The sequence below is a fragment of the Budorcas taxicolor genome, chromosome 6, assembly GCF_023091745.1.
Source record: "Budorcas taxicolor isolate Tak-1 chromosome 6, Takin1.1, whole genome shotgun sequence".
Taxonomy (NCBI): domain Eukaryota; kingdom Metazoa; phylum Chordata; class Mammalia; order Artiodactyla; family Bovidae; genus Budorcas; species Budorcas taxicolor.
This window is the reverse complement of record NC_068915.1, coordinates 68,196,243-68,222,195: the sequence shown is the minus strand read 5'-3', so window position 1 is coordinate 68,222,195 and position 25,953 is coordinate 68,196,243. Positions and strand designations below refer to the sequence as shown.

At 41.4% G+C, this 25,953-nt stretch overlaps 1 protein-coding gene across 1 annotated transcript; it reads left to right on the top strand.

Annotated features, from left to right (window-relative positions):
* The first annotated feature begins 499 nt into the window (after positions 1 to 499).
* Positions 500 to 25,731, top strand: LRRC66 (leucine rich repeat containing 66). The gene is made up of 5 exons (XM_052642342.1): positions 500 to 521; positions 2,373 to 2,873; positions 15,295 to 15,464; positions 22,202 to 22,391; positions 24,026 to 25,731. The coding sequence occupies exons 2-5, from the start codon at positions 2,378 to 2,380 to the stop codon at positions 25,729 to 25,731; spliced, it is 2,562 nt and encodes an 853-aa protein (XP_052498302.1). The 5' UTR covers positions 500 to 521; positions 2,373 to 2,377.
* Positions 25,732 to 25,953: the final 222 nt, after the last annotated feature.

Here is a 25,953-nt window from a genome sequence, read left to right as displayed (position 1 = left end):
ATGTATATTATGGCTGGTTTGCATTGTTGTATAATATTTTTTAATTTATGAATTAATACCTTTCATTTTAAGATACAAAGTTATCCTTATCAGCTGTTCTGAAGTCAAATCTACTAGCTACAGATAAATCTCTTCAACTTAGAATCAGGTAAGTGGGGAAAAGTGATTTTTTTTTTTAAGTCCCCTTAAAAAATTTTTCAACCACATGTTTCTCTTTAATATTAATTATAGTATGCCTATGAATGATGACTTTTTTCTGTTATTGCTGATACTGTGACTTTAGCTTGCTATATAATTGTATACTGATGATTTAAGCTTTGAATGTAGTAACAAACACCTTTCTGACTATACAAATTAATTCAATTGCTGGTATTACATAAGAGGTACACTTTAAAAATCAATCACTCCTCCATGCTGTAGGGCACCTTTGCAGTTCATGGCCATGTGTACCTGAATTTAGATGCCCTTCAAAATATGGGAGATTTGACCTTATGTGACACCAAAGTTTAAAAAGTTAAATGGTAAGTTTCATTCACTCCATCTATTCATTTCTCCAAGCAGAGTATAACCCTATGACAGACTGCAGACATAAAAATATAGAACATGGGGGGAAATATAGAAATTTAGATGATAAATAGGTTGATGATACAGATATATCCCTATTTATAGATAGCATAGTCCTATGACAGACTGATGACTATTAAAAATATTTTTAAAGTAGGGGAACTTTTTCTGTATGTGTATATAAATTTTAGATGATAAATAGGTTGATATAGATACAGCCCTATTTATATACAGCATAACCCTATGACTGAAGAGTATTGAAAATATTAAAAAGTGGGGGAACTTTTATCTTTATGTGTATGTGTATATATATAAAAACATGGCCCTTACCATCTGGGAGCTGTTGTCTTTTGGGGTGTTTAAAACAGATGCAAAGCAATGCAGGATAGTATTTATATTCTGTCAAATTGAATGTTACTAACATATATTCATTCATTCAATAAATATGTATTGAAAGGTTTCTGGATAAAATAGAGGCCAAAGCAGGAAAAAGGGTCTTCAGGCCATAGGATCTGTGATAGATCTAGAAGGACATACGTAGGTTTTGAACTGAGAAGAGGAAAGGGCTTTGGGCTTGGAATTAGAGTGAACCAAAAGCTGATTTTTGCATGAGCTCTGCATATATATTGAGGTGCACGAGCCTCATCTCATAGGTACTCCACATGTGCTTTCAAAACTAGTTCATAAAGTTATGTAAATAATACAAAGCCTAGGATGCTGACCCGAGGGATTTGGACTATAGGCACTGAGGATCCCTTTAAGGATTTTGAATGAGGGAATGAAATGAGGAAAACAGTACTGTGGGGAAGTAACCCTTCGGAAGTTCATTGGATTAACCAAGAAGGAAAATCAAGAGGCAGTAAAAATGGCAGGAAAACTAGTTAGCCCATTCTAGTACTCAGATGAGTGATGAGAATGAGAGTGGTGCCATTAGAGCAGAAAGGGTGATTTGTCGTAAACCTACCTGCTGAATCATGTGGTTATCTGTACACACACTGATTTTTTTAATGGAATTTAGTAATTAAATCACAAAAGTATTCACTTTTCTTTTAAAATTATTTTTGCGTATACCTTCAGGCATTGTGATTTGTAGATACTTGTTTTAAAGCTTTTGATTGCTTGCAAGAATCTCTGATGAAGAAGATACTTGAGTTTCTGTATCATACATCTTCATGGGTCCTAGGCAAAGCATCCTTTTTATAACCCCCCCTTTTTTTAGTGTTGTATCTGTCTCATTTCAGGAGGATTTGAAAGGTCACCAAAGCCACCAAGACAAAGCCTGTAGTTCCTCCAGTCATTTAAAATAATCATGAGTCTCTTTCACGAGCTGAACTTTTCACCAATACAGTTCTGTGGTTTAGTGTAACTAGATGACTTGTCACTCACATGGTAAAGCGCACGGCTGATTACAGTGCTGTAAGATAAGCATAATAGACTTTACTCAGTGCTAATGACCAGCAAGGAACACGGAAGTGTTTAATCTTGGTAGGTTTCCCTCAGTCTAAAGCAGACTGTAGGGTGAATGGTCCTGGAAAAGCAGACAGAGGTGAGACCCAAGCGAATATGTATTTTTTGACAGATCGGGGTGGAGGGCAGTAGGGGTGAGGGTCTTTTAAAATTTTACACTATAGCTGTATACCATTTTGGCAGTTACATTTTACCTCAATTTGTAAGAAATCAAACATCCACTTAAATTTGACAATCAAGGCAAGATAACTTTGCTAAGTCTTAAATTGAGAATTAAATTTTCTGCTTATTTGCTGTTTGTACATAAGTCATTTTGAATAAGTCAATTTTTCTTTCTCCAGGCATTATGAAAAACCTGTGTTTCAGAGTGATTACCATGGTTATAGGTCTTTATTTTACTGACACAATGACAAGCCCATCAAGAAAAAGCAGTATTTTATTCAATTCCAAGTGCCAATGGAATGGATATCTTACAACAAATTGCTCTTTTGCTCAAAAGCATGAAATACCCGTGGACATATCACAGACAGCACCCACAGTGGATGAAAGTTCCAATTTCTTTAGGGTTCTCTTACAAACTCACATGAAGAAAGAAGAATGGAACATAAAACACCTGGACCTTAGTAACAATCTCATATCAAAAATAACCTTAAGCTCTCTTGAACATTTTCATGCTTTGGAAATATTAAACCTCAGCAACAATGCCATTCACTCAGTATTATTGGATCTACCCAGTTTTAAGTCCTCATGGGTGAAACGCCACAGAAGCAGCTTGAGAAATTGGCTTCCATTTCTAAAGTTGCTTACTCTTCAACGAAATAAACTCAGCAACATTCCCAAGGGTAAGTACAATTTTAAAAGACGGACCAAGAAACCACGAGTATTTGGAGAGCTAATATGCATGCTTAGTTGCTCAGTCACATCCAGCCCTAGCGACACTTTTGACTATACCCGGCCAGGCTCCTCTGTCCATGGGATTTTTCAGGCAAGAATACTGGAGTGGATTACCATTTACTTCTCCAGAGAATCTTCCTGACCCAGGGATCAAACCCGTGTCTCAAACCCGTGTCTCCTATGTCTCCTGCATTACAGGCAGATTCTTTACCCACTGAGTCATAATGGTTTGTGTCAATAAGAATTCCAGGTTTGTTTTCAGTTTGAGGAAAACAGCTGAAAGTATAGCAATCTGATCAGGGTAAATATACTAAAAGGACTTCCCTAGTGGCTCATGTGATGGGCTCTGCCTACAAGCTTTGATCCCTGAGTCAGGAAGATGCCCTGGAGAAGGAAATGGCAACCCACTACAGTATTTTTGCCTGGAAAACCCCATGGATGGAGAAGTCTGGAGGGCTACAGTCCATGGGGTCACAAAGAGTCAGACACGACTGAGTGACTAACTCTTTCACTTTCACTTTTCAAATATAATAGAAGGAGTTTCTTATGAGAATTTTAAGTTTATAATATGTGAAATTTAAAGTCAATGTAATTTAATCTCCTGTTGCCATAACTTATATTGATATTATATGAATTTGTCATATTGATACTTAAATACTTTCTAATAATAGGAAGTATTTAAGTGCTAAATAATAATGCATTATTTTAAATTACCTAATTTGATTTATGTATATTTGTTACTAATTATAGAAAAGCATTGAGAAATAACTAGTTCAGATACTTTTAATATGTAACAATTCAAATTAAATGTTGCCATATTTATAATTTTTGTTTCTACAGAATACATTTTACATTTACTTATCTAGTTCTCCTCCAAATGTAGACTATATATATGCTAATATTATATATAAACTCTTATTATTAAATCAAAATTAGAACTCATCAGAACATATATCATCTTATTTAATAATAAATACTCATCCATTCTGATACTTAGTAATCTACATGTTGGAGTTCCTTAACTCCAATGTTTTTATTTAGAAAATATGTATAATAATACTAATAATAATGTTTTATATTTTTATATTTTATAATAATAATGATGTTTTATTTAGAAAATAAATCAGATTTGTAAGCCACAGCTTCCTTTTTATATTCAGGAAAGCTACAGAGTTTCCTTTCCCTATTTGTTTTCAGTCTCAACCACTATTGCTAAGTACTTACTTTATATTAGACCCTGTGGTGGAGCTAGTGGTAAAGAACCTGCCTGCCGATGTAGGAGACATGGGTTCTATCCGTGGGTCAGGAAGATCCCTGGAGGAGGGCAGGGCAATCCACTCCAGTATTCTTGCCTGGAGAATCCCACAAACAGAGGAGCCTGGCAGGCTACAGTTCATAGGGTTGCACAGAGTCAGACATGCCTGAGGCAACTTAGCACACATGCATGCACAGGCTAAAAGAGAAAAGAGTATTTTCATTTTTCTCCATCTCAAACTCGATTTAGTTTTTCTCATTTTCAGTTCTTTAATTTCATGTTTTTATTTTTTTATTTATTCATTTATTTTTTGCTCTTTCACCAGTTTCTGTAAGCATAATTGTGACAATAATAGCCTGGCAGGTGAAGGGACAACTGTTCCAGTCACCATATTAGCAGAATTGTGTGAGGACAGGAGTCTTCTCTCTCTGACCTTTTCCATAAAGGCAGGGTGTAGTATTTTCAGTGCAAAGTGTAAACTAATTGCATTTTATGATTTTTATTATATTGTTCTTATTATAAAAGAAATACCTGTTATTTGTAGAATATTAGGAATTAAAGAAAAATTTAAAGGGAAACATTAAAGCCCCTCATGTAACATATATTCTTCAAGTTTATCCTTTATGTCTACCTATATATTTTTCTTTCAAAATTGTATCCTACTGCCCATATGTCATAACATAATTTTATATCACAGAATATTTGGAACATCATTACATAATTAAACAATCTCATAAATATTTTAAATAAATAATTTTCATATATGTTAGTCGCTCAGTTGTGTCCAGTTCTTTGCGACCCCATGGACTGTAGCCCACCAGGCTCCTCTGTCCATGAGATTCTCCAGGCAAGAATATTGGAATTGGTAGCCATTCCCCTGTCTAGGAGATCTTCCCAACTCAGGGATAGAACCTGTGTCTCCTGCATTGGAAGGCAGATTCTTTACATCTGAGCCACCAGGGAAGCCCCAATTTTCACATAAACATATATTATAATCAGTTCAGTTAAATAGCATTTAGATTATTTCCATTTTGTTTGCTATAACTCTTTGATGAACATCATTAAAGCTACACATACTCACATGATATAGCAGTGTTTCCTAACTAGTGTGTTAAATGTGAATCTCAACCCACAAATTCAGGTAAGCTGGATATGTAATTATCATTTATAATTCAGCAGAATTTCTAATTCTGAGCCCCCATTCTGCTCGCATCAGTTAGGGTGGGATGCAGAGATAGTGACAGTTAACATCAGTCTTTCGTGGACTTTCATTTGTCTTTTCCTAGATTTGTACCACAGCTCTAGAATCTTATACTCCAACAAGGCATCAAAGTGTGTGTGTGTGTGTGTGTGTGTGTGTGTGTGTGTGTGCATGTGCACACATGCTCATATATGTATCCCTTGCCCCTTCTAGCCAGAGAACATTTCTTTTCAGTCCTTCACTTTGGAGGAAATTCTTACCTGCTTTTGTTTCTTCAAAATCCTCTATCTAGATCCAGAAATTCCTTCCCTCTAAAGATTTAGGCCTTTAGTAAACAAAAGCCAAAAAGTCATGTATTCACCTCTGCTTTCTGCCTCATGACGTGCCGTCGGGGGCTACTGTCTCATTGCTGCACGCGGGCTTCTCATCGCGGTGACTTCTCTTGCTGCGGAGCACAGGCTCTAGGCATGTGGGCTTCAGCAGTTGCAGCACACAGGCTCAATAGTTGAGATTTGCAGGCCTTAGCGCTCGGGCTCAGTAGTTGTGGCTCATGGGCTTAGTTGCTCCACGGCATGTGGAATCTTCTCCAACCAGGGATCCAACCTGTGTCCCCTGCATTAGCAGGTGGGTTCTTTCCACTGTGCCACCAGGGAGGGCCTCCCCTGGAACAATTAACACAGATCTTTCACTTTCTGCTGGAACAGAGAGAAAGGAAATAAGGTAAAGAGATAGGCAAAAGATTAATATGTCAAAATATCAGCCCACCACAACAGTACATAGAGAAATGCTGACTCTGTCTCCTTAAGGCAAATGAATTCCCCAGAGCTCACTGGAGGTTAGGATGAATGCATTTCATTTAAGGACCAAATATCCCTATAAAATGCAGATACAGTCCCATATTCTTTTTTCAAGTTAAACTTTTGCTTCCCAAAATATCAGGAAATATGTTAAATTTCCAAAGGGGGGGGGAATATATGAAATGAGCAAATCCTGTATCTAAAATTCTATTCAATAATAGAATTCTAGCATATAGAACTATGGAGAGATGAATAAAACAAATCAATGATGAAAGTCCAATGTAAGCCCTAAATCTAATTGGATATTCTTGAGTTCTTTTATCCATAGCATTTTGTGATTTGAAGTATTTTTCTGTAATCATCATATACTTCCAGTTTTTCCTAGGTTGAGTCCCCTCTAGCATACCTTCCCATTCATTATTCTGTGACTATGGCTAGGTAACAATAAATTTGTTTTTGGCTAAATCTGAAGTTATCTTTTAAAATGTTAAATAGTTATTGCAGTAGACTTGATCCTAGCCCACTCTAATTCATAATTATAATCCATAAGCAGAGAATCCTTTGTATCTAACTATTTATATAGGTAAATAGATTTACAATGATCAATGCAAAGAAATAGAGGAAAACAATAAAATGGGAAATACTAGAGATCGCTTCAAGAAAATTAGTGATACCAAGGGAACATTTCATGCAAAGATGGGCACAATAAAGGACAAAAATGGTATGGACCTAACAGAAGCAGAAAATATTAAGAAGTGACAAGAATACACAGAACTATACAAAAAAGATCTTCATGACCAAGATACCCACAATGGTGTGATCGCTTACCTAGAGCCAGACATCCTGGAATGCGAAGTCAAGTGGGCCTTAGGAAGCATCACTATGAACAAAGCTAGTGGAGGTGATGGAATTCCAGCTGAGCTACTTCAAATTCTAAAGTGCTGCACTCAATATGCCAGCAAATTTGGAAAACTCAGCAGTGGCCACAGGACTGGAAAAGGTCAGTTTTCATTCCAATCCCAAAGAAAGGCAATGCCAAAGAATATTCGAACTATAGCACAATTGCACTCATCTCACACGCTAGCAAAGTAATACTCAAAATTCTCCAAGCCAGGCTTCAACAGTACATGAACCATGAACTTCCAGATGTTCAAGCTGGATTTAGAAAAGGCAGAGGAACCAGAGATCAAATTGCCAACATCTGTTGTATCATAAAAAAAGCAAAAGAGTTCCAGAAAAACATCAACTTCTGCTTTATTGACTATACCAAAGCCTTTGACTGTGTGGATCACAATCAACTGTGGAAGATTCTGAAAGAGATGGAAATACAAGACCACCTGACTTGCCTCCTGAGAAATCTGTATGCAGGTCAGGAAGCAACAGTTACAACTGGACATGGACTAACAGACTGGTTTCAAATCAGGAAAGAAGAACATCAAGGCTGTATACTGTCACCCTGCTTATTCAACTTCTATGCAGAGTACATCATGAGAAATGCCAGGCTGGATGAAGCACAAGCTGGAATCAAGACTGTTGGGAGAAGTATCAATAACCTCAGATACACAAATGACACAACCCTTATGGCAGAAAGCGAAGAAGAACTAAAGAGCCTCTTGATGAAAGTGAAAGAAGAGAGTAAAAAACGTCAGTGTAAAACTCAACATTCAGAAAACTAAGATCATGGTATCTGATCCCACCACTTCATGGCAAATAGATGGGGTAACAGTGGAAACAGTGAGAAACTTTATGTTTTGGGGCTCCAAAATCACTATAGATGGTGCTTGCAGCCATGAAATTAAAAGATGCTTGCTCTTTGGAAGAAAAGCTATGACCAACGCAGACAGCATATTAAAAAGCAGAGACATTACTTTGCTAACAAAGCTCCATCTAATGAAAGCTATGGCTTTTCCAGTAGTCATGTACAGATGTGAGAGTTGGACCATAAAGAAAGCTGAGCACTGAAGAATTGATGCTTTTGAACTGCCGTGTTGGAGAAGGCCCTTGAGAGTCCCTTGGACTTCAAAGAGATCCAACCAATCCATCCTAAAGGCAATCAGTCCTAAATATTCATTAGAAGGACTGATGTTGAAGCTGAAACTCCAATACTTTGGGCCACCTGATGCAAAGAACTGACTCATTTGAAAAGACCCTGATGCTGGGAAAGATTGAAGGCAGGAGAAGAAGGGGATGACACAGGATGAGATGGTTGGATAGCATCACCATCAAAATGGACATGAGTTTGAGCAAGCTTCAGGAGTTGGTGATGGACAGGGAAGCCTGGCGTGCAGCAGTCCACGGGGTCACAAAGAGTTGGACTCGACTGAGCGACTGAACTGAACTGATTTACATAGGTGTTCGCTCTCATCTCAATTAACAATTAATTAATCTCAACACCAATCAAACAGTTGGCCTGTGGCACATGTGTGCCTTTATAAATCATGTTTGACATGTCTTAAAATAGTGACAGTTCATAGAGCCAGTGAAATGTTGTTTTGACTCCAGAAAGCCCACTTTTGGAAGGGTAAAAGATCATATTGACTAACCCAATGTCAGCTGACTTCCTGTCTTGATACTGACCAGCTGTGATGTTACCAAAAAGCTTCATGTTGGAAAAACACCCAGAGGAGATACAAAACAGAAACCAACCGTGAATTTAACCTTAATGATCACTTCACCTTCTTCCCATATTTTGGGAGTATAGTATTAATGATGGAAAAGTCAGTTTAAAAAAAATAGAAATCCTAGGGACTGGTCTCCAGTTACACTATCCCACTTACATCAAGCAGTATTTTGGGAGTGCCCAAAAGTGCCTGAAAGTATATCAGGACAAACATCTTACTGGGTTTCCAGTTAGGCTGAAAGACCAGATGTGACAACCTCCCATTAACACATTAAATTCCAGAATCCAAGAAATAAGTATGTTATCAATGAGGCGAAATAGTAACTGATTTTTGAAACTGGTGGAAAAGGAAAAAAATGTAACCAGTGTGTTGTTGAAAAAAAGAAGCATGTTGTATTCTTTTCATTTGTAGGAAATTAAACCTTTCATCCTGATTGTTCCTTGGATTATGGAAATACCAATAACCAATGTTCTCAAAACCAATATAGGTTCTAAAGTAACAAAATGAATGTATGTCATTAAGCTAAGAGGGCAAGGTCTATGGCTCACCTATGTAAATTTGACAGTATTAAGGGCTGATTTTATGAATCAAATATGTTATCCAGGACCATTCCAGACTCTATTCCAATTCTTAATACTTTTGAACTTGAAGCCATAAACTTTATGTTATCAGATTATCACATTTGGAAGAGCATTTAGGAAGTTCAGAGTCCCAAGGAATGTTTCTAAGATAGTGTAATGTCTGGGCATACCCTCTGTAGCATTTTTTTTCTAATAGACACTGAGATAATTTCTTGGAAATAATAAAACTGTCTGGCCATTTAAATGCAAAGGCTAATCAAATTCCTGCCCCTTGTGGCCTAAGTGATCATCAGAAGACAGTTTAATAAATAATCCCTTCTCCACGAAATTGCCTCCATATTTTTCTCCCAACATTTAACTTTCTTTAAACATGAAATGTGCTCTCTGATAACCAAGCCCCACCCAGTAATGCACCTCACAACCTCTTTCACTCACCTGAATGTCCCTCAACATTGATTCATCATGCAGTTTGTGAAAGAACATACTTCCCCTTATTGAGAAACACAGTCACGGGTCTTGGAAGAGTTTACCCAAATTCCCCAACTCCATCTTGAGAGACCGCCAGACGAAAAGATCATTTGTAGAATTTCACCAGTTCTCTTAGTAGCATTAAAGCTTGATTCTCTAAAAGTGGAAGTAAAGAGAAAATCGTCATGTGGAAGGAATAACTGAACATGTGCAGAAGTTTTCTTCTTCTTATGGATCTTAGCTGGATATTATGAAGGAATTCAAATAAAAGAGGTATTTTTATAACTGTCCATGTTCAAAAGCCACCCCACCCCCCATCCCCAAACATGCTTGGGCATGTTCTGGTTCTACTCTTCCCGTTTGTATTTATCAACCCCAAACTCCCAGTCCATCCCTCTCCTTTGCCCCTCTCCCTTGCCAACCACAAGTCTGCTCTCTTTATCTATGAGCCTGTTTTGGTTTTGTAGGTAAGTTCATATGTGCCTATCATATGTGCATTTACTCTCTGCTTTATCTTTTGTATTCCTTGCTGGTGGTTTTTGTCACTATAGTGTCCAGCTCTTGCGACCCCATGGACTGTAGCCTTCTAGGTTCCTCTGTCCATGAGATTTCCCAGGCAAGAATACTAGAGTGGGTTGCCATTTCCTTCTCCAGGGAATTTTCCTGACCCAGGGGTCAAAACCCAGAGTCCTGCATTGCAGGCAGATTCTTTACCAACTGGCCTACCAGTTGTAGGCCAGTTGTATTACTCTACTTGTTTATTGACCTTAAGCAAGTCACTTAACCTAGAAAAGCCTCCTGGTTCTTATCTTTACCTAGAGATAGCGATATATATAAAGGTTGATGTGAGGCTTAGAGAGAACATTTGTAAAAACTGTAAGAGAGTGATATATGTAAAACATCTCTCCTTCAACCTCATACAAAACAGGTGTGCAAAAATGTTAGTTCTCTCTTAGGGCCATTTGATCATCCTGAGTATCTAATTTTCTTTCCCACCCCAGTTCTTGCTACGGTACCTTACAAGGTATGTTAGTGGTAGCAGCTAAAATGACCCTCAGTTGCTAACTGCCCCACCCCCCAATTTTATTTCAAAACTCAAACAGCTGAAGCGTTTGTTTGGTCTGGAGTTATTCCTGCTACAGACAGCTTCCACCGAGCTGGCAGAGGATGTTTGCCGAGAGCAGCCTCCCTGCCTTCTGCCAGCCTCACGTGGCAGCTGCACCCATATGGCCTTGCTCTGCAGTGGGACACACTGGGCATGCCATAGGACACCTTGATACCAAGACCAAAGCATCTCTGGTTTACAGAGGGGGCACATCAGCCTGCAGAGCTGGCTGAGATGAGACTGTGATTTTTTTTTTTTTTGGTCGTTTTTTTTAATGTAGTGTAGTTGACTTCAGTTCCGTTCAGTTCAGTTGCTCATTTGTGTCCGACTCTTTGCGACCCCATGAATCGCAGCACGCCAGGCCTCCCTGTCCATCACCAACTCCCAGAGTTCACTCAGACTCACGTCCATCGAGTCAGTGATGCCATCCAGCCATCTCATCCTCTGTCGTCCCCTTCTCCTCCTACCCTCAATCCCTCCCAGCATCAAAGTCTTTTCCAATGAGTCAACTCTTCACATGAGGTGGCCAACATACTGGAGTTTCAGCTTCAGTATCATTCCTTCCAAAGAAATCCCAGGACTGATCTCCTTCAGAATGGACTGGTTGCATCTCCTTGCAGTCCAAGGGACTCTCAAGAGTCTTCTCCAACACCACACTTCAAAAGCATCAATTCTTCGGCACTCAGCTTTCTTCACAGTCCAACTCTCACATCCATACGTGACCACAGGAAAAACCAAAGCTTTGACTAGACGGACCTTTGTTAGCAAAGTAATGTCTCTGCTTTTGAATATGCTATCTAGGTTGCTCATAACTTTCCTTCTAAGGAGTAAGCATCTTTTAATTTCATGGCTGCAATCACCATCTGAAGTGATTTTGGAGCCCCCCAAAAATAAAGTCTGACACTGTTTCCACTGTTTCCCCATCTATTTCCCATGAAGTGATGGGACCAGATGCCATGATCTTCGTTTTCTGAATGTTGAGCTTTAAGCCAACTTTATCACTCTCCACTTTCACTTTCATCAAGAGGCTTTTTAGTTCCTCTTCACTTTCTGTCATAAGGGTGGTGTCATCTGCATATCTGAGGTTATTGATATTTCTCCCGGCAATCTTGATTCCAGCTTCTGACTTACAATGTACTAATTTCTGCAAAGTGATTCAGTTACACACACACACATATATATGTATATTATGTATATATGTATATACATATATATGTATATTTTTATATTCTTTTCCAATATGGTTTGTCGTAGGATATTGAATGTAGTTCCCTGTGCTATATACAGTACGACCTTGTTGTCTATCCATCCTAAAGCTAATAGTTTGCACCTACCAACCCCAAACTCCCAGTCTATCCCTCTCCTCTCCCCACTCTCAACTTAGCAACCACAAATCTGTTCTCTCTGTCCATGAGTCTGTTTCTGTTTTGTAGATAGGTTCATTTGTGCCATATTTTAGATTCCACATGGAGGTGATATCATATGGTATTTGTCTTCTTCTGTCTGACTTACCTCACTTATGATGCTGTCTAGATCCATCCATGTTGCTGCAAATGGCATTATCTCATTCTTTTTTATGGTTGTGTAGTACTCCGTTGCGTACACGTGCCACGTCTTCTCTATCTTCATTTGTTGATGGATCATTTAGTTTGTTTCTGTGCTTTTGCTCTCTCTTTTGACAGTGCTGCTAGAAGCAGAACTGTGCATGTATTTTTTGAATTATAGTTCTGTCTGAGTATATTCCCAGAAGTAGGATTGCTGGATCGTATGATCATTCTGTTTTTATAAACTATTATTATTTTGTCTTACTTGACTGTTTTCCTTGGTTTCTACATTTTCTCACTTCTCTGATTAAATTTGCTCTTCGGAACTTGGGGAAGGCCTAGGAGGCTAAAGCTTTTCTACAGACGAGAGGGAGGGAACACAGGGTCCTGTCTCTGAAAAGGCCCCACAAGGTCCAGCTTCATTTCAAATCCACGGTTAGAGGTGGAGGTTTCAACACTCCCTGTCAATTGATGGATGTGGTCTCCCTCATCCCTAAACTCCTGGGGTACTTATTCAATTCAATTAAGCACGAGATATAGTAGCAACCATGAGCTTACATCCCTATACAGGCCAGGAAATCTCATAAAAATGTTAAGAAACTCCTTCATCTCAGTTTCTGTGTGGCATTTTTGTCTCAAGACCCATATGTGTGCATATTAAAACACATAGGGATATTCTTCATTCCACAAAGAAAGAGATTTTCTCCAGAGGTTATGTTCAAAACATTTAACAAGCGACCTTTAGCCTGGGTTCCCAAGCAGGAAGGCTCCTGGCTGTATTGATGGAGTGGAATCTTTCTGGGGGAGGGAGGGGGAAGGGAGGGTGCAGTCAAGTGCCCAGGGCAGTGGAGCAGCACACGGGGGCTCAGCGATGGCTGCTCATGAACCAATATGGAAGTATTTCTCATACTGTATTCATAAGTATTCAGCATATGCCAGCTGAATATTAACCTTGGCGGTCTCTCCTTGTTCTAAATGTGAGGGCTTCTTGGCCTATTCTTTGTCTTCCTATTTTTGATAGAGACATCATATTCATCTGTAAGTACATGTCCCATCCAAAGCAGGCAGCCTTCATTCAGCTCCAGCCAAATGTTTTGTGCCATTTGAGACTTTCAATTTTTCAGGAAAAGTTAGAAATGTACATATTTGTATTGAATCTTCAATGTTGGCTCCACGACTTGTAAATTTCTGTGCAGGTCAACCACTGTGACCTCTAGCCTACAGAATGTATATCATACAACAGGCCTTACAAGTGTTCACAAAGATGGGAATTCTGCCCTGAAGGGACCAATCATCTGATGGAAAGACTGACAACCAAAGACTGTTTTATTGGTGGGGGTATAACTGCTTTGTGTAACTAACAGCTTTTTCTTGTGCGTGTGCTTTATCACGTAACCCGACACAAGGTTTCTCTATTGTCTTCATCCCCAGCACCAAGTGCCTTGCTCATAATATTTTGACTGAGTTGTCATCCTTGTGATCTCTTGCTTAGTCTGTACAGCTGAAATGAACATATGAAGGCATAGATGTGAAGCCATTTCAATTAAGTCATCATCTCTCAGCATAAACAGTTATAGTAAGTACTCTGCAGATAGTAGACAAGAAATAAACCCTTCTGGAATTGAACCAACATGATCTGTATGTAGTAGATTGTTAAAGACACAGACTACATGTGAGAACAGAGCAGAAGGAAATGTAAAAATGCAGGGCTTCCTTGTGAGACTCATATGGGAAATCAAATTCGGAAGACTGCTATGGCTAGCACCTCATTCTCAACATTTATCTTCAGTGCCAAATGGTTACTTCTGGAATCAAGTGAAATACGAAGGCAGAGGCCAACACTCAATTAGATGATTTTGCCAGAAAGTAAAATATCTAGCTATAACACATTACCTAATTCAAGAATTTCTAGAAAACACTTATCAACAATAAGTAGTTAAAAGATATAACTACAAAATAGAACAATAATCTCTGAAAAGAGGAAGAATTCATCCATGTAAGTGAAGCACAAAACAATTTTTTTCTCTATAACCATAGTAAGATCATCCAGTTTTACCCACAGGTCAATCAAATAAGCAAGTATTATAATAATCTCATTCAATCCAGGTTAGATTTTTTTTACTAGTGCTCTTATAAAATTAGCATATGCATGCGTGCTAAGTAGTTTCAGTGGTGTTCGATTCTTTGTGACCCTGAAGACAATAGCCTGCCAGGCTCCTGTGTCTGTGGGATTCTCCAGGCAAGAATATTGGAGTGGGTTGCCATCCCCTCTTCCAGGGGATCTTCCCCACCCAGGGACTGAACCGACATCTCTTATGTCTCCTGCATTGGCAAGCAGGTTCTTTACCACTAATGCCACCTGGGAAGACCCCAAATTAGCACATGTTCATATAAAGAAAGAATTCAAAGTGTATAAAATAATAGCATAGTTTCACCTTTCTTCACCATCCTGCTCCAAAGTGTAAATACCACTGGTACCTTACCTAGTTCATCTCCTTCCAGGCCTTCTTCTCTGCTCTCTCAAAACAAATGTATCTGGCTCTTCTTTTGCAAAAACAATAGAATTATACTCTATACTTTTCTGAAAACTAACACTTACCTTCCTGTCCAGTCAGTTCATATTGGTCTACCCCATTCTCTTTTAAGGCTACACGGTATTTATAGTATTGATAGACTACCCTTTGTTTGCCTATTCTCTGTTGTGAACCATTTAAGTTGTATCCAGTTTTCTACCATTATAAACAACGCGGCAGTAAATATCAGATTTATATTTCAATCTGCTTTTTAATTTTAACAGGACTATGGAAACTGAAGTCATTACAGAGTTTGGATCTGTCATTCAACAGGATATCACAAATTGGTTTGTCTGATTTTCATAACTGCCTGCAACTGGAAAACCTCCATTTAAAGAGCAACAGGATATTCAGAATTCATCCAGAAGCCTTCAAGGACCTAAAAAGTTTACAGGTTAGAAAATAAAGTTTATAACATCTCAAATATGCGGACCTACAGGCAATTACATTAGAACTCTTCATTGAACAGTTTGTACATGCCCAGTAGTATTGGCTACTAATCAAAAAATATAAGTCTATTTTAAGATTCCCCTGAAAAAGTTGAAGTCTCTCTCTTGCCTCAAAACTCCAAGGCCTTAGTAGTGGACATGAATTTTATTTGAACATTAATATTCAGCAGCAAGAATAGGCACATTATTTTTCCTAAGTCAAATTAAACTCAGCTCTGAGCTTTCACTTACCAACTGGCAAGAAAATGAATCTCAGTTATTAGGAAGGCTCCTTCTCTAAACTACAAGGTCAGTCAAATATCCCTGGTATTTGATGCACTTTGGGACACTATGGGCCTATATGGGCTGTACACCCATAGGGCCCAGGACCACATGAATCTCAGAAGGCTAGTGACCCTGGTGCCTCACACCAAAATTGTACACAGAATAATACAAATAATAATGGTATCAACATATACTTGCATCACACATACCACATGCCACATACGGTTTCAAACATTAGACCAATATGGGGGGGACCCATGTCACATTTTAGAGCCCTGCTGCCTGACTCTCGGGCACCCTGCAGCGAATCTCACCAAGGTCCTGACATCCTGACAGCTGTGAGTGTGAGGAACTCCCAGAGCCCTGCTCTGGTTCTGACAGCTCTAGCCCCTTCTCCTCCAAGCCCCTTTCTCCCACCTCCCCCTCTTTGAGGAGCTATTGTAAAAATCTCTCCTCAGTGCTCCTTTAGAAATACCAAAGTGGCCAGCAGTGTGGCACCTAGAGATGCCTTGTGCTGTGCTTAGTTGCTCAGTCATGTCTGACTCTTTGTGACCCCATGCGCTGTAGCTCGCCAGGCTCCTTTGTCCATCGGGATTCTCCAGGCAAGAATACTGGAGTGGGTTGTCATCCCCTCCTCCAGGGGATCTTCCCCACCCAGGGATCAAACCCAGGTCTCCCACATTGCAGGCAGATTCTTCACTGTCTGAGCCACCAGGGAAGCGCAGAGATGGCTTAGGAGCAGCCTAAGCCCCCATCCCTGTAACCTGCACCACACACCCACATTCTTTACATAGGCCACTATCATCCAATAAAAACAACGTGAGCCACATAGGCAATTTTAGATGTTCTTGGTAACTTATTTTTAACAGGTAAAAATAAGCAGGTAAATTTAATTTTAGTAATATGTTTTATAACCTAGTATACTCAAATACTATCTCTTAGCATGGAGTCAATATAAAAATCATTAATGTATTTGGAATACAGTCAGCCCTTTATAAACAGAGACTACACATAGACATTCTCAAGTGGCCAGGGTGACCTTCTCCTTTAACATACAAATCTGATTGGCCCCTGCCTGCGCCTCCAGGTTTATTTCAAGCCACACTCCTCTTGCTAACTGCTTTCCTGCCTAGTTTTCATCCCAAGCCCTCCCATCTTGCTAATCCTTTTGCCTGAAAGAGTGAACTCTTACTAATCCTTCCAACATCTCTTCCTCAAGGAAGCCTTCCCTGGGCCTCTAGATTGAATTCATTCCCTTTATACGTATTTAATAGGCTATGATTTTTCCTTATTGTACATATGGAATCTGAAATTATTTCATTTTAGGTATAGTTAACTGTTAATGCTTATATCCCTATAATCCTCCTACTAGGTGCAGAGCTCTTTGAGAATATATGGGTGTGTGTGTTCAGTCGCTAAGTCACGTCCGACTCTTTTGTGACCCCATGCCAGGCTCCTCTGTCTCTGGGATTTCCCAGGCAAGAATACTGGAATAGGTTGCCATTTCCTTCTCCAGGGGATCTTCCTGACCCAAGGGTTTGAACCTGTGTCTCCTGCATTGCAGGCAGATTCTTTACCACTGAGCCACCAGGGAAGCCCCTTTGAGGACATACATTATGTCTATCTTGTTTCCTAGTGCTTAACGTCTGTCCAGTACATACCATGTATTTACAAACTCTTGGTGAATAAACAAAGGAATGAATGAATAGATGATGTTCATGCATAGGTGTATAAATTATCTATTGCTGTGTAACAAATTACTGTAAACTTAGCAGTCTAAAACTACACACATGTATTTATCTGATGCCTTCTGTGGATCAGCAATCCAGGCAAGGCTTGGCTGGGGCCTATGCTGAAAGTGTCTCAAGAGACTTCAGTCAAGATGTTGGCCAGGGCTGGAGTCTCACGTGAAGGCCCAACTGAGAAAGGATTCATTTCCAAGGCCACGTGGTTATCGGCAGGATTCAGTTCCACATGGGCTTTTGGGCTGAAGTCTCAGTTCCTTGCTGGCTGTCAGCATAAGCCTACACTTGTTTCTGTGCCATGTGGGCTTCCACACAGCAGTACACAGCATGGCAGCTGGCTTCAGAGCCCAAAGGAGAAAGCCTGCCAGCAAGAACATTACAGGCTCATGGAATGTAATCATGGGAGACGTGTCTCATTGCTTTCAGCATAGTCTGTTTGCTAGAAGCAAAGCAGAGGTCTCACCTCTCCCCCTCCAAGGGGAGGCGATGACTCAAAGGATGTGAATGTGGGGAAGGTTTTCTGGGGACCTGTATGCCATAGTAGTTATCAGAGCAGATAAGAAAGTCTACTTCACTTGACAGCACTCCACAATTCGCCACAGAAATGTTGTCAGATTGCCTGGAACCCCATTTAGTATGTTGTATACTGATTATGTGTGTGTGTGTGAGTGCTCAGTCGTTTCAGTCATGTGCGACTCTTTGTGATCCCGTGAACTATAGCCCACCAGGCTCCCCTGTCCATGGAGATTCTCCAGGCAAGAATACTGGAGTCAGTTGCCATGCCCTCCTCCAGGGGATTTTCCCAACCCAGGGACTAAACTCACATCTCTTGCATCTCCTGCATTGGAGACAGATTCTTTTACTGCTGACCCACCAAGGAAGTCCATACTGATTATATTTATATACATAATTTCCCTATGCCTGTTTTATTTCCTATGCATTTTTATTGTACTTATAAATAAAAGTCTTCTGCAGCTCACAGGTAATAGTTGCTACAGTCAGACTAAAAAATAAGCCCAAGAATGTTTAAATCGTCTGTAATTCTAAATTACCCAAGTTGCCCAGAATCATACAATTTCTCCTTCTCTCTTATCCCTTCTGCATGTTCAGCAATAACTCTAAAAACTGGTTTGGGGACATGATGAGAATCTTTGGTACCAGAAAGCTGAATATTAAAATGGATGCTGTTTTTTTCCCCAGATGATATATTTAATACTTGTACTATATTATGTATCTTCTCATGTGGGAATCTTTTCAGAAGCCAGATAGATTTTTTAAAGCATAAATCCATCCTCATGTTTGGATAGAATGAAAATGTTTCATTGGCATTTCAAATTAGCCTTCCTTTTTGCATGCCATTCATCCTAGCATAGTGATTTGTTACCAGCATTACATGTTTCTCCCAATCTCTCTACAATATAATGTACATTCCTTTCAAATGATGGTGAATGGTCACTTCTTTAGCAAAACTGGTCTGTTTTCATCTTTTCTCAGAAATTACCCCTCCTGAATCATTTTATTAGCTTTCTGTCCTCTATTCTGTTTTGATTTCAGTTTCATGATTTGTAACATAATAGCTACTAGGATGAAAAAGCAGATGTACACGCAGAAGAATATGCCAACTAAGGAATATTTCACCTGTTGATGAGAAGGGTGTATGTCAGGGGACGTTCAACTTTCAGTTCAGTTCAGTCGCTCAGTCATGTCCAACTCTTTGCGACCCCATGAATCGCAGCATGCCAGGCCTCCCTATCCATCACCAATTCCCGGAGTTCACTCAGACTCATGTCCATCGAGTCAGTGATGCCATCCAGCCATCTCATCCTCTGTTGTCCCCTTCTCCTCCTGCCCCCAATCCCTCCCAGCATCACAGTCTTTTCCAATGAGTCAACTCTTCGCATGAGGTGGCCAAGATACTGGGGTTTCAGCTTCAGCATCATTCCTTCCAAAGAAATCCCAGGGCTGATCTCCTTCAGAATGGACTGGTTAGATCTCCTTGCAGTCCAAGGGACTCTCAAGAGTCTTCTCTAACACCACACTTCAAAAGCATCAATTCTTCAGTGCTCAGCCTTCTTCACAGTCCAACTCTCACATCCATACATGACCACAGGAAAAGCCATAGCCTTGACTAGACGGACCTTTGTTGGCAAAGTAATGTCTCTGCTTTTGAATATGCTATCTAGGTGGGTCATAACTTTTCTTCCAAGGAGTAAGCGTCTTTTAATTTCATGGCTGCAATCACCATCTGAAGTGATTTTGGAGCCCGAAAAAATAAAGTCTGACCCTGTTTCCACTGTTTCCCCATCTATTTTCCATGAAGTGATGGGACTGGATGCCATGATCTTCGTTTTCTGAATGTTGAGCTTTAAGCCAACTTTTTCACTCTCCTCTTTCACTTTCATCAAGAGGCTTTTTAGTTCCTCTTCACTTTCTGCCGTAAGGGTGGTGTCATCTGCAAGGGATCCAATATGTTGCATTTTCCTTTGTGTACCGTTTCTCAAGGACTCTCTGTTCCTTATCAGTTCCTGGAATACAGGAACAAGTAGAGCTGCACACAGTTCTCAGGACTGAGATAATGGGAAAGGGCACTGCTTGGATTCCTTTCAGTGACTCCCTTCAGTGACTCACTTCAGTGACCTTGTATGTATTAGACTATCCATTTAGTTCAACTGGTGGAATTTCATTCTTTGTAATGGCTGAGTAATCATTTTACTGAAGATATATAAGCATGCAGTTCTGCTAATAAAATACCCTTGCTCCACTAGAGACCTGGGTCCCCCGCACCCTTCTTTCTGTCTTCATTCTTGTCAGAGTGTGGAAGCCTGCCAAGCTCACTTTCTCATCCAGGCTTTCAAGACCTCCTTGAGAGGACGCCTGTGCCTTCATGAGCAGTACAAGTCCTGTGCACGGGCTTTCTTGGTTTTCCATGTAACCCGAGAGATACTGCTCTCTCTCTTTTTCTCTCTTTCTTTTTGTTGACTCCAGTCCCCAGGTCCCGGTCTGTAAAAGACTGCAACAGGTGTATACAGAAAGCTATTGATCCTAGACAAGGCCAGGCCAAAGCAAAGTTGTTTTGTGTATGTCTTCCAAATCTCATTTCCTATTTTTGACCACCTTCCTTTAAGAGTTAAGAGTGCTTGGTTACTCAACAATGCAAAGGTCCCCTTCACTACTGAGTATTGGTTATGGTGTTGTTTGAGTATCTGAATCAGCTTTTCTTAAGAATTTATATGACCTAAGATGCCAATGCTGCTTTTTCCCCTGAGTTTTTTAAACAATTGACCTGAATTACATTCAGACTTTCTGGTTTTTATCCATGGCTCTCTTTTTACTTTTCAGCAAAGTTTGCATTTATGATTTGCTTTCAAACCCCATGATCCCACTCTGGTGCCTCACACTCCAGGCCTCCTCTGCCCAGCCCTTCACCAGGGCAGTGAGCGCTCAGGCTCCAAGAGGCTGCATTCTGGAATAGAAGGCACCCAGCTGCAGAGGCAGATCAGACTTTAATTCTGCCATTCATTCATTCATTTGTTCATTCCTCCATTATTTTTTGAGCATGTGGGTACCAAGTTCTAAGATGAGGGCCTATGTGGCATATACTGTGACCCCATCCGGTTTCCTCCTTTGTAAAAAGGGGGAAATGACAAAGCTGTTGGGAGGATCAGAGATAAGGCATGTAAAGCACCCAGTAGAATGCCTGGTACACAGCAGCAATGCTCTGTAGACAGCAGCGAGAGCTGCACCTAACTCTGCTTCGCCTACCCCATAACACCCCTGCCAGATCCAACTTCAGCAGATCCTGCTCTGTGTTTCTAGAGTCACTGAGTCCTTTTTGTTCCCCACATTCCCTTTTTTTATATGAGACTAGGAAAAGTAGTCATTTTGTGTATAGTAAGTAGCCATGGATGCAGAAAGATCCATGATAAGGTAAGGTAGTATCTTATCTTCACACCTGATGTGAAGAGCAGACTCATTGGAAAAGACCCTGATGCTGGGAAAGATAGAAGGCAAAAGGAGAAGTGGGCAGCAGAGGATAAGATGGTTAGATAGCATCATCAACTCAGGGCATGAATTTGAGCAAACTCTAGGAGACAGTGGAAGACAGAGGAACCTGGAGTGCTGCAGTTCATGGGGTCACAAAGAATCAGACACGACTAAGCAACTGAACAACATTTAAAATAATATTTGCAAAAGAATCCTCTTGGCTCCTGTTCAATCACAGTTGTTCTTCTGGACTCTATCCTCATCATCCAATGTTTTCTGCCACTTTCAAGATTACAGGGCTTCTAGACATTCTAAATCTAGTAGCTAATTCCAAATCTTGATAAGAATTGGGAGTCTAGGTTATATCTAGCAGTACAAAGCACAACTCTTAGGAAAAAAGGAAGGGAAAGTGGCTGGGCTTTTAATAAACGCTCCAGACTTAAAGATTTTCCATACATTTAATCTTCAGAACAACCCTGGGAGGTAGGCTCATTGAGAGTCAACAATTTGCTGAGTCTCGCAGAGTTCTTAGGGGCAGAGCAGAGATTTAAACCCAGTAGTCTCTGACTCTGAAATCAGTGGGAAATTCATATTGCTTCCGTAGAGATATAGGCCGTATCTGTACCTCATTTGTCTCCAAATGCCTTTATTCACAGACTGTCCTGATCTTTTTTTTTTTTCTTGAGCAGATGGTAGACCTCAGCAACAATGCGCTGACAGCCATCCTGCCAGTGGTAATCATGGCCCTAGAGCTTCCCCACCTGGAGGCTGACCTGGCTGATAACCCATGGCAGTGTGACTACAGCCTGGCAGTCTTCCAAAATGTTATTTCTGAGTCCTGGAGGAAAAGGTGGAATGCTATTTGTAATGAGTCCACAGGTAAGTCAGTAGTACCTCTCCTCTCAGAAGTGGTTCCATTTAAACAGAAAAAAATGTACCCAAAACATTTAGTGTCATTTGAAACAATGACAGCTGCCTCAGGAGCAAGAGTGCATTAGTAATTCTTGGGCTGTATCACAGAACAATTGTTGGTATCTGTTTTCCTCAATTCATGAACAATTTTCTTCATGTGGTCAGGAACCACTGGATTTGGTCAAAACCAGAAATTTCACAAAGAATGTTTCTCTACAACCCCCAAATATCATATTTTTACCCAAAAGAGTAACAAAATAATCAAAGAACTTCTAAAACTTAAACCATAATTATTTAAGATACTTGCTACCCCTCTGAAAATGAAACATACACAAAACACACAAATTTAAAAAGTATATTTTTCTTTGATTTTTTTTTTAATCTGTCACCCTCCCAAACTGCTAAAATATGTGACTGGAATTGAATATTCTGGAAAGTTTTTTTTTCACTATCAACTATCAGGCTTCTCTAGTGGCTCAGCGGTAAAGAATCCGCCTGCCAATGCTGGAGATGTGGGTTTGATCCCTGGGTTGGGAAGATCCCTTGGAGAAGGAAATGGCGGCCCACTTCAGTATTCTTGCCTGGGAAATCCCATGGACAGAGGAGCCTGGCAACTACAGTCCATGAGGTTGCAAAGAGTCAGACACAACTGAGCAGTGAGCACTGTTGTTAGTAACTATCTTGGCTAAATCTAAAATCAAACTCCTAACTGGGAAAAAAGAGAGAAATGGACTTTCCCTTTTTTTTAATGAGTTCTGGCCTCTGCTCTCCTCAGGACTGCTATTGAGTAGAGACATAGCCATGTTTAACAGGTTTAGGAGAAATCCATAATGATGAAAGAAGTCTTTAGTGTCAGCCACACTTGTTTCATCACTCTGTAAAAGCCACACCAGCCTTCTGAGTGTGGGGGGCAGAATGTCAGGAACCAGTAGAAAAACCTAAATATTTTTGCTGTTTACCAGCACTGAGGAATGGTGAGGAGATGATATAACAAACACAGGTGGGGCCAAGGCAGATTTTGCAGGGGGCTGATGGAATGTCCTCACAGATGTGCAGTAAGTAGGTAAGGATGTGGAGAGAGGGGAGGCAATGTGACTATACCCACAGCCTGGCTTCCCTGGATGTGACTATACCCACAGCCTGGCTTCCCTCCTCCTGTGGGCAGGAGTCAGTCAGGAAGCCTAAGAAACACAGCCTCTGGGCCTTGGAGCCTCAGACCCAAGCCTGATAGCCTTGTGTAAATGTGCACAGAGCCTTACACACACTGTTGGCATCAGACAACCAACCAATCAATCAGCCAGTATTGCTAATCATGTAAAACAGACTTTTACATCTAGCTAGATAAGGACTGAGGCTTCCCTGGTGGCTCAGTGGTAAAGAATCTGCCTGCAAGTTAGGAGATGTGGGTTTGATCCCTGGGTCAGGAAGATCCTCTGGAGGAGGGCATGGCAACCCACTCCAGTATTCTTGCCTGGTGAATTCCATGGACAGAGGAGCCTAGCAGGCTACAGTCCATGGGGTTGCAAAAAGTAAGACACGATTGAAGTGACTGAGGACTCACAGATGCTTTTAAATCACTGGAATCTCATTCCCATTCTTAGGGAAGGAGGATGCACACTGGTGGACCCCCACAAGCAGAATGGCTAGAGAGACTCACCTTCCTCAAGCAGATTTGAAACATATGAAAACCCTCATACAGAGCAAAGCTGAGAGGGCCCAGGAAGTGCACTTTTCCATGCTGGAGAAGGACACTGCTGGCTCTGATGTCGGTGACAGGCCGAGACAGCTGCCAAAACGGGTTAGGAGGGCCGAGGATGTGCACGCTGCTGGCAGACAGGCAGACTCTTCCCAGGACCTGGTCCTGGCCGTCTGTCTGTCGGTGTTCATCACGTTCTTCGTGGCTTTCTGCCTGGGGGCTTTTACGAGGCCTTATATGGACAGACTGTGGCAACAGAGATGCCGGAAAAAAAGTCCAGGTTCAGCGTTGGGGAACGAGTATTCAAACCAGGCCTTCTACGATGAAATCGAAGGTGCGGTAAACCTACAGCAGCCGAGGATGGATCTGCCCCAAACTTTCCACCATCTAAACCTCTATGAGAACCAAGCCCCACGTGCCACTGTGCTTCCACCAAGAACGGTGGCACCGAGCAGAAGGGAGGCTGGCAGCCGGCAGGACGGGGAACAACGCGGGGTCCCCACTGGGGCAGGAAGTGGGAAGGATACGGTGCCCCCAAATCACAGTGCAGCCCGGCGTGTTCTCTACGGACCGCCAAATGCCCATGACACCCAACTCACATCGGCGGGATGGGACCACGTCTACAGGAATGATGTTCCTGGAGAAGGAAACTATGACACTGTGGCCAGGCAAGTTTCCCTTGGTGAGCGTTCAGTGGGCATCCCTGCAGTGGCTGCCAGAATACAGACCAGCCCTGGCTCAGTCCGTAAGGATTCCGATGAACTAGGCCCACCCTGCCCCAGAGAAACGACAGCGCCTCTCTCCCAAAGACCAGCGCGCGCACACGCGCCCAGCACCGGGGAGGAGAGAGGAGGGGTCCCTCCACACTGCCGTTCAGAGTTTTCTAAGGAGAATGGGCAGAGCGCACAGCAGCAGAGGCTCCAGGGACAGCCTCCCGCCCGCTACGAAGCGGCCACGCTCAGTGACCCGGGAGACCCGTCCCCACTCGGCGGCCCTCCAGGATGCCGCGGGGACCTGCCAGTGACTCCAGCTTACCAGGAGCCCGCGCAGAAGCACACTCCTGACGCTCAGTACGAGGTGGACTCTGACTCCGAGTCTGAGGAAGGGTCTTTATTTACTCTGAGTTCAACAAGTTCAGAAGACTGGAGAGATGTGGCCGGAGAAGAGGCAGGTGGGGAGCAGAGCCGGAGAGCCGAGGAGCCCCCTGGGGACCAGGTCTCCTGTGAGAGGAGGGACAGTGTCAGGCCATCAGAGAGTCCTGAGGACAACATCACCTTCCAGAAGACTCTGAGGAAATGCGAAAATCAGGAAGATCATTTTGGAAAAACTGTCATTTCTGACCCAGACTCTCATTTGTGCCAGACTCATCTGGAAAGTGCCTCTAACACCAATAATTATGAGGATCCCTTGCCCCGGTTATCAGGCAGCCGTTCTAGCAGTGAGGAGGTCCCAAGCATGTCCATTTACAACTACATCTCTGCTCTTCAGCCCAGCACAGTGGAGTGGCAGTACTCACTTAGAGACTTGGAATTCGCAAATGTGGATGCTTTACCACAAACACCACCGTGTTCTGCCCAAGTTCCCTCAGATCCTGACAAGTGTCTGTCGTGAAGGAGACACAGAGGTTTGTAAAGAACTTTATGTTCAAGGAATAGACACAGCTCAAAACAGTATTCCTTCCAAGGTCACTGCAGGGCAGAACTTGAGAACCTCACAACAAGATTCTGAACAGGACAACAAGAATGGACACTGATGCAAATGAGGAGTGTGTCTGTCCTCTTGGGGACAATGATTCCAGAAAGGTTATAAGTGAAACACCATTTGTGAAGGGGT

Bases quoted from the DNA above. Each gene is read 5' to 3' on its own strand.
- LRRC66 (XM_052642342.1), top strand. From the start codon at position 2,378: ATGAAAAACCTGTGTTTCAGAGTGATTACCATGGTTATAGGTCTTTAT. The intron at 2,874-15,294 runs GTAAGTACAATT...TAATTTTAACAG, and splicing joins ACTCAGCAACATTCCCAAGG to GACTATGGAAACTGAAGTCA. The intron at 22,392-24,025 runs GTAAGTCAGTAG...TCCCATTCTTAG, and splicing joins TATTTGTAATGAGTCCACAG to GGAAGGAGGATGCACACTGG.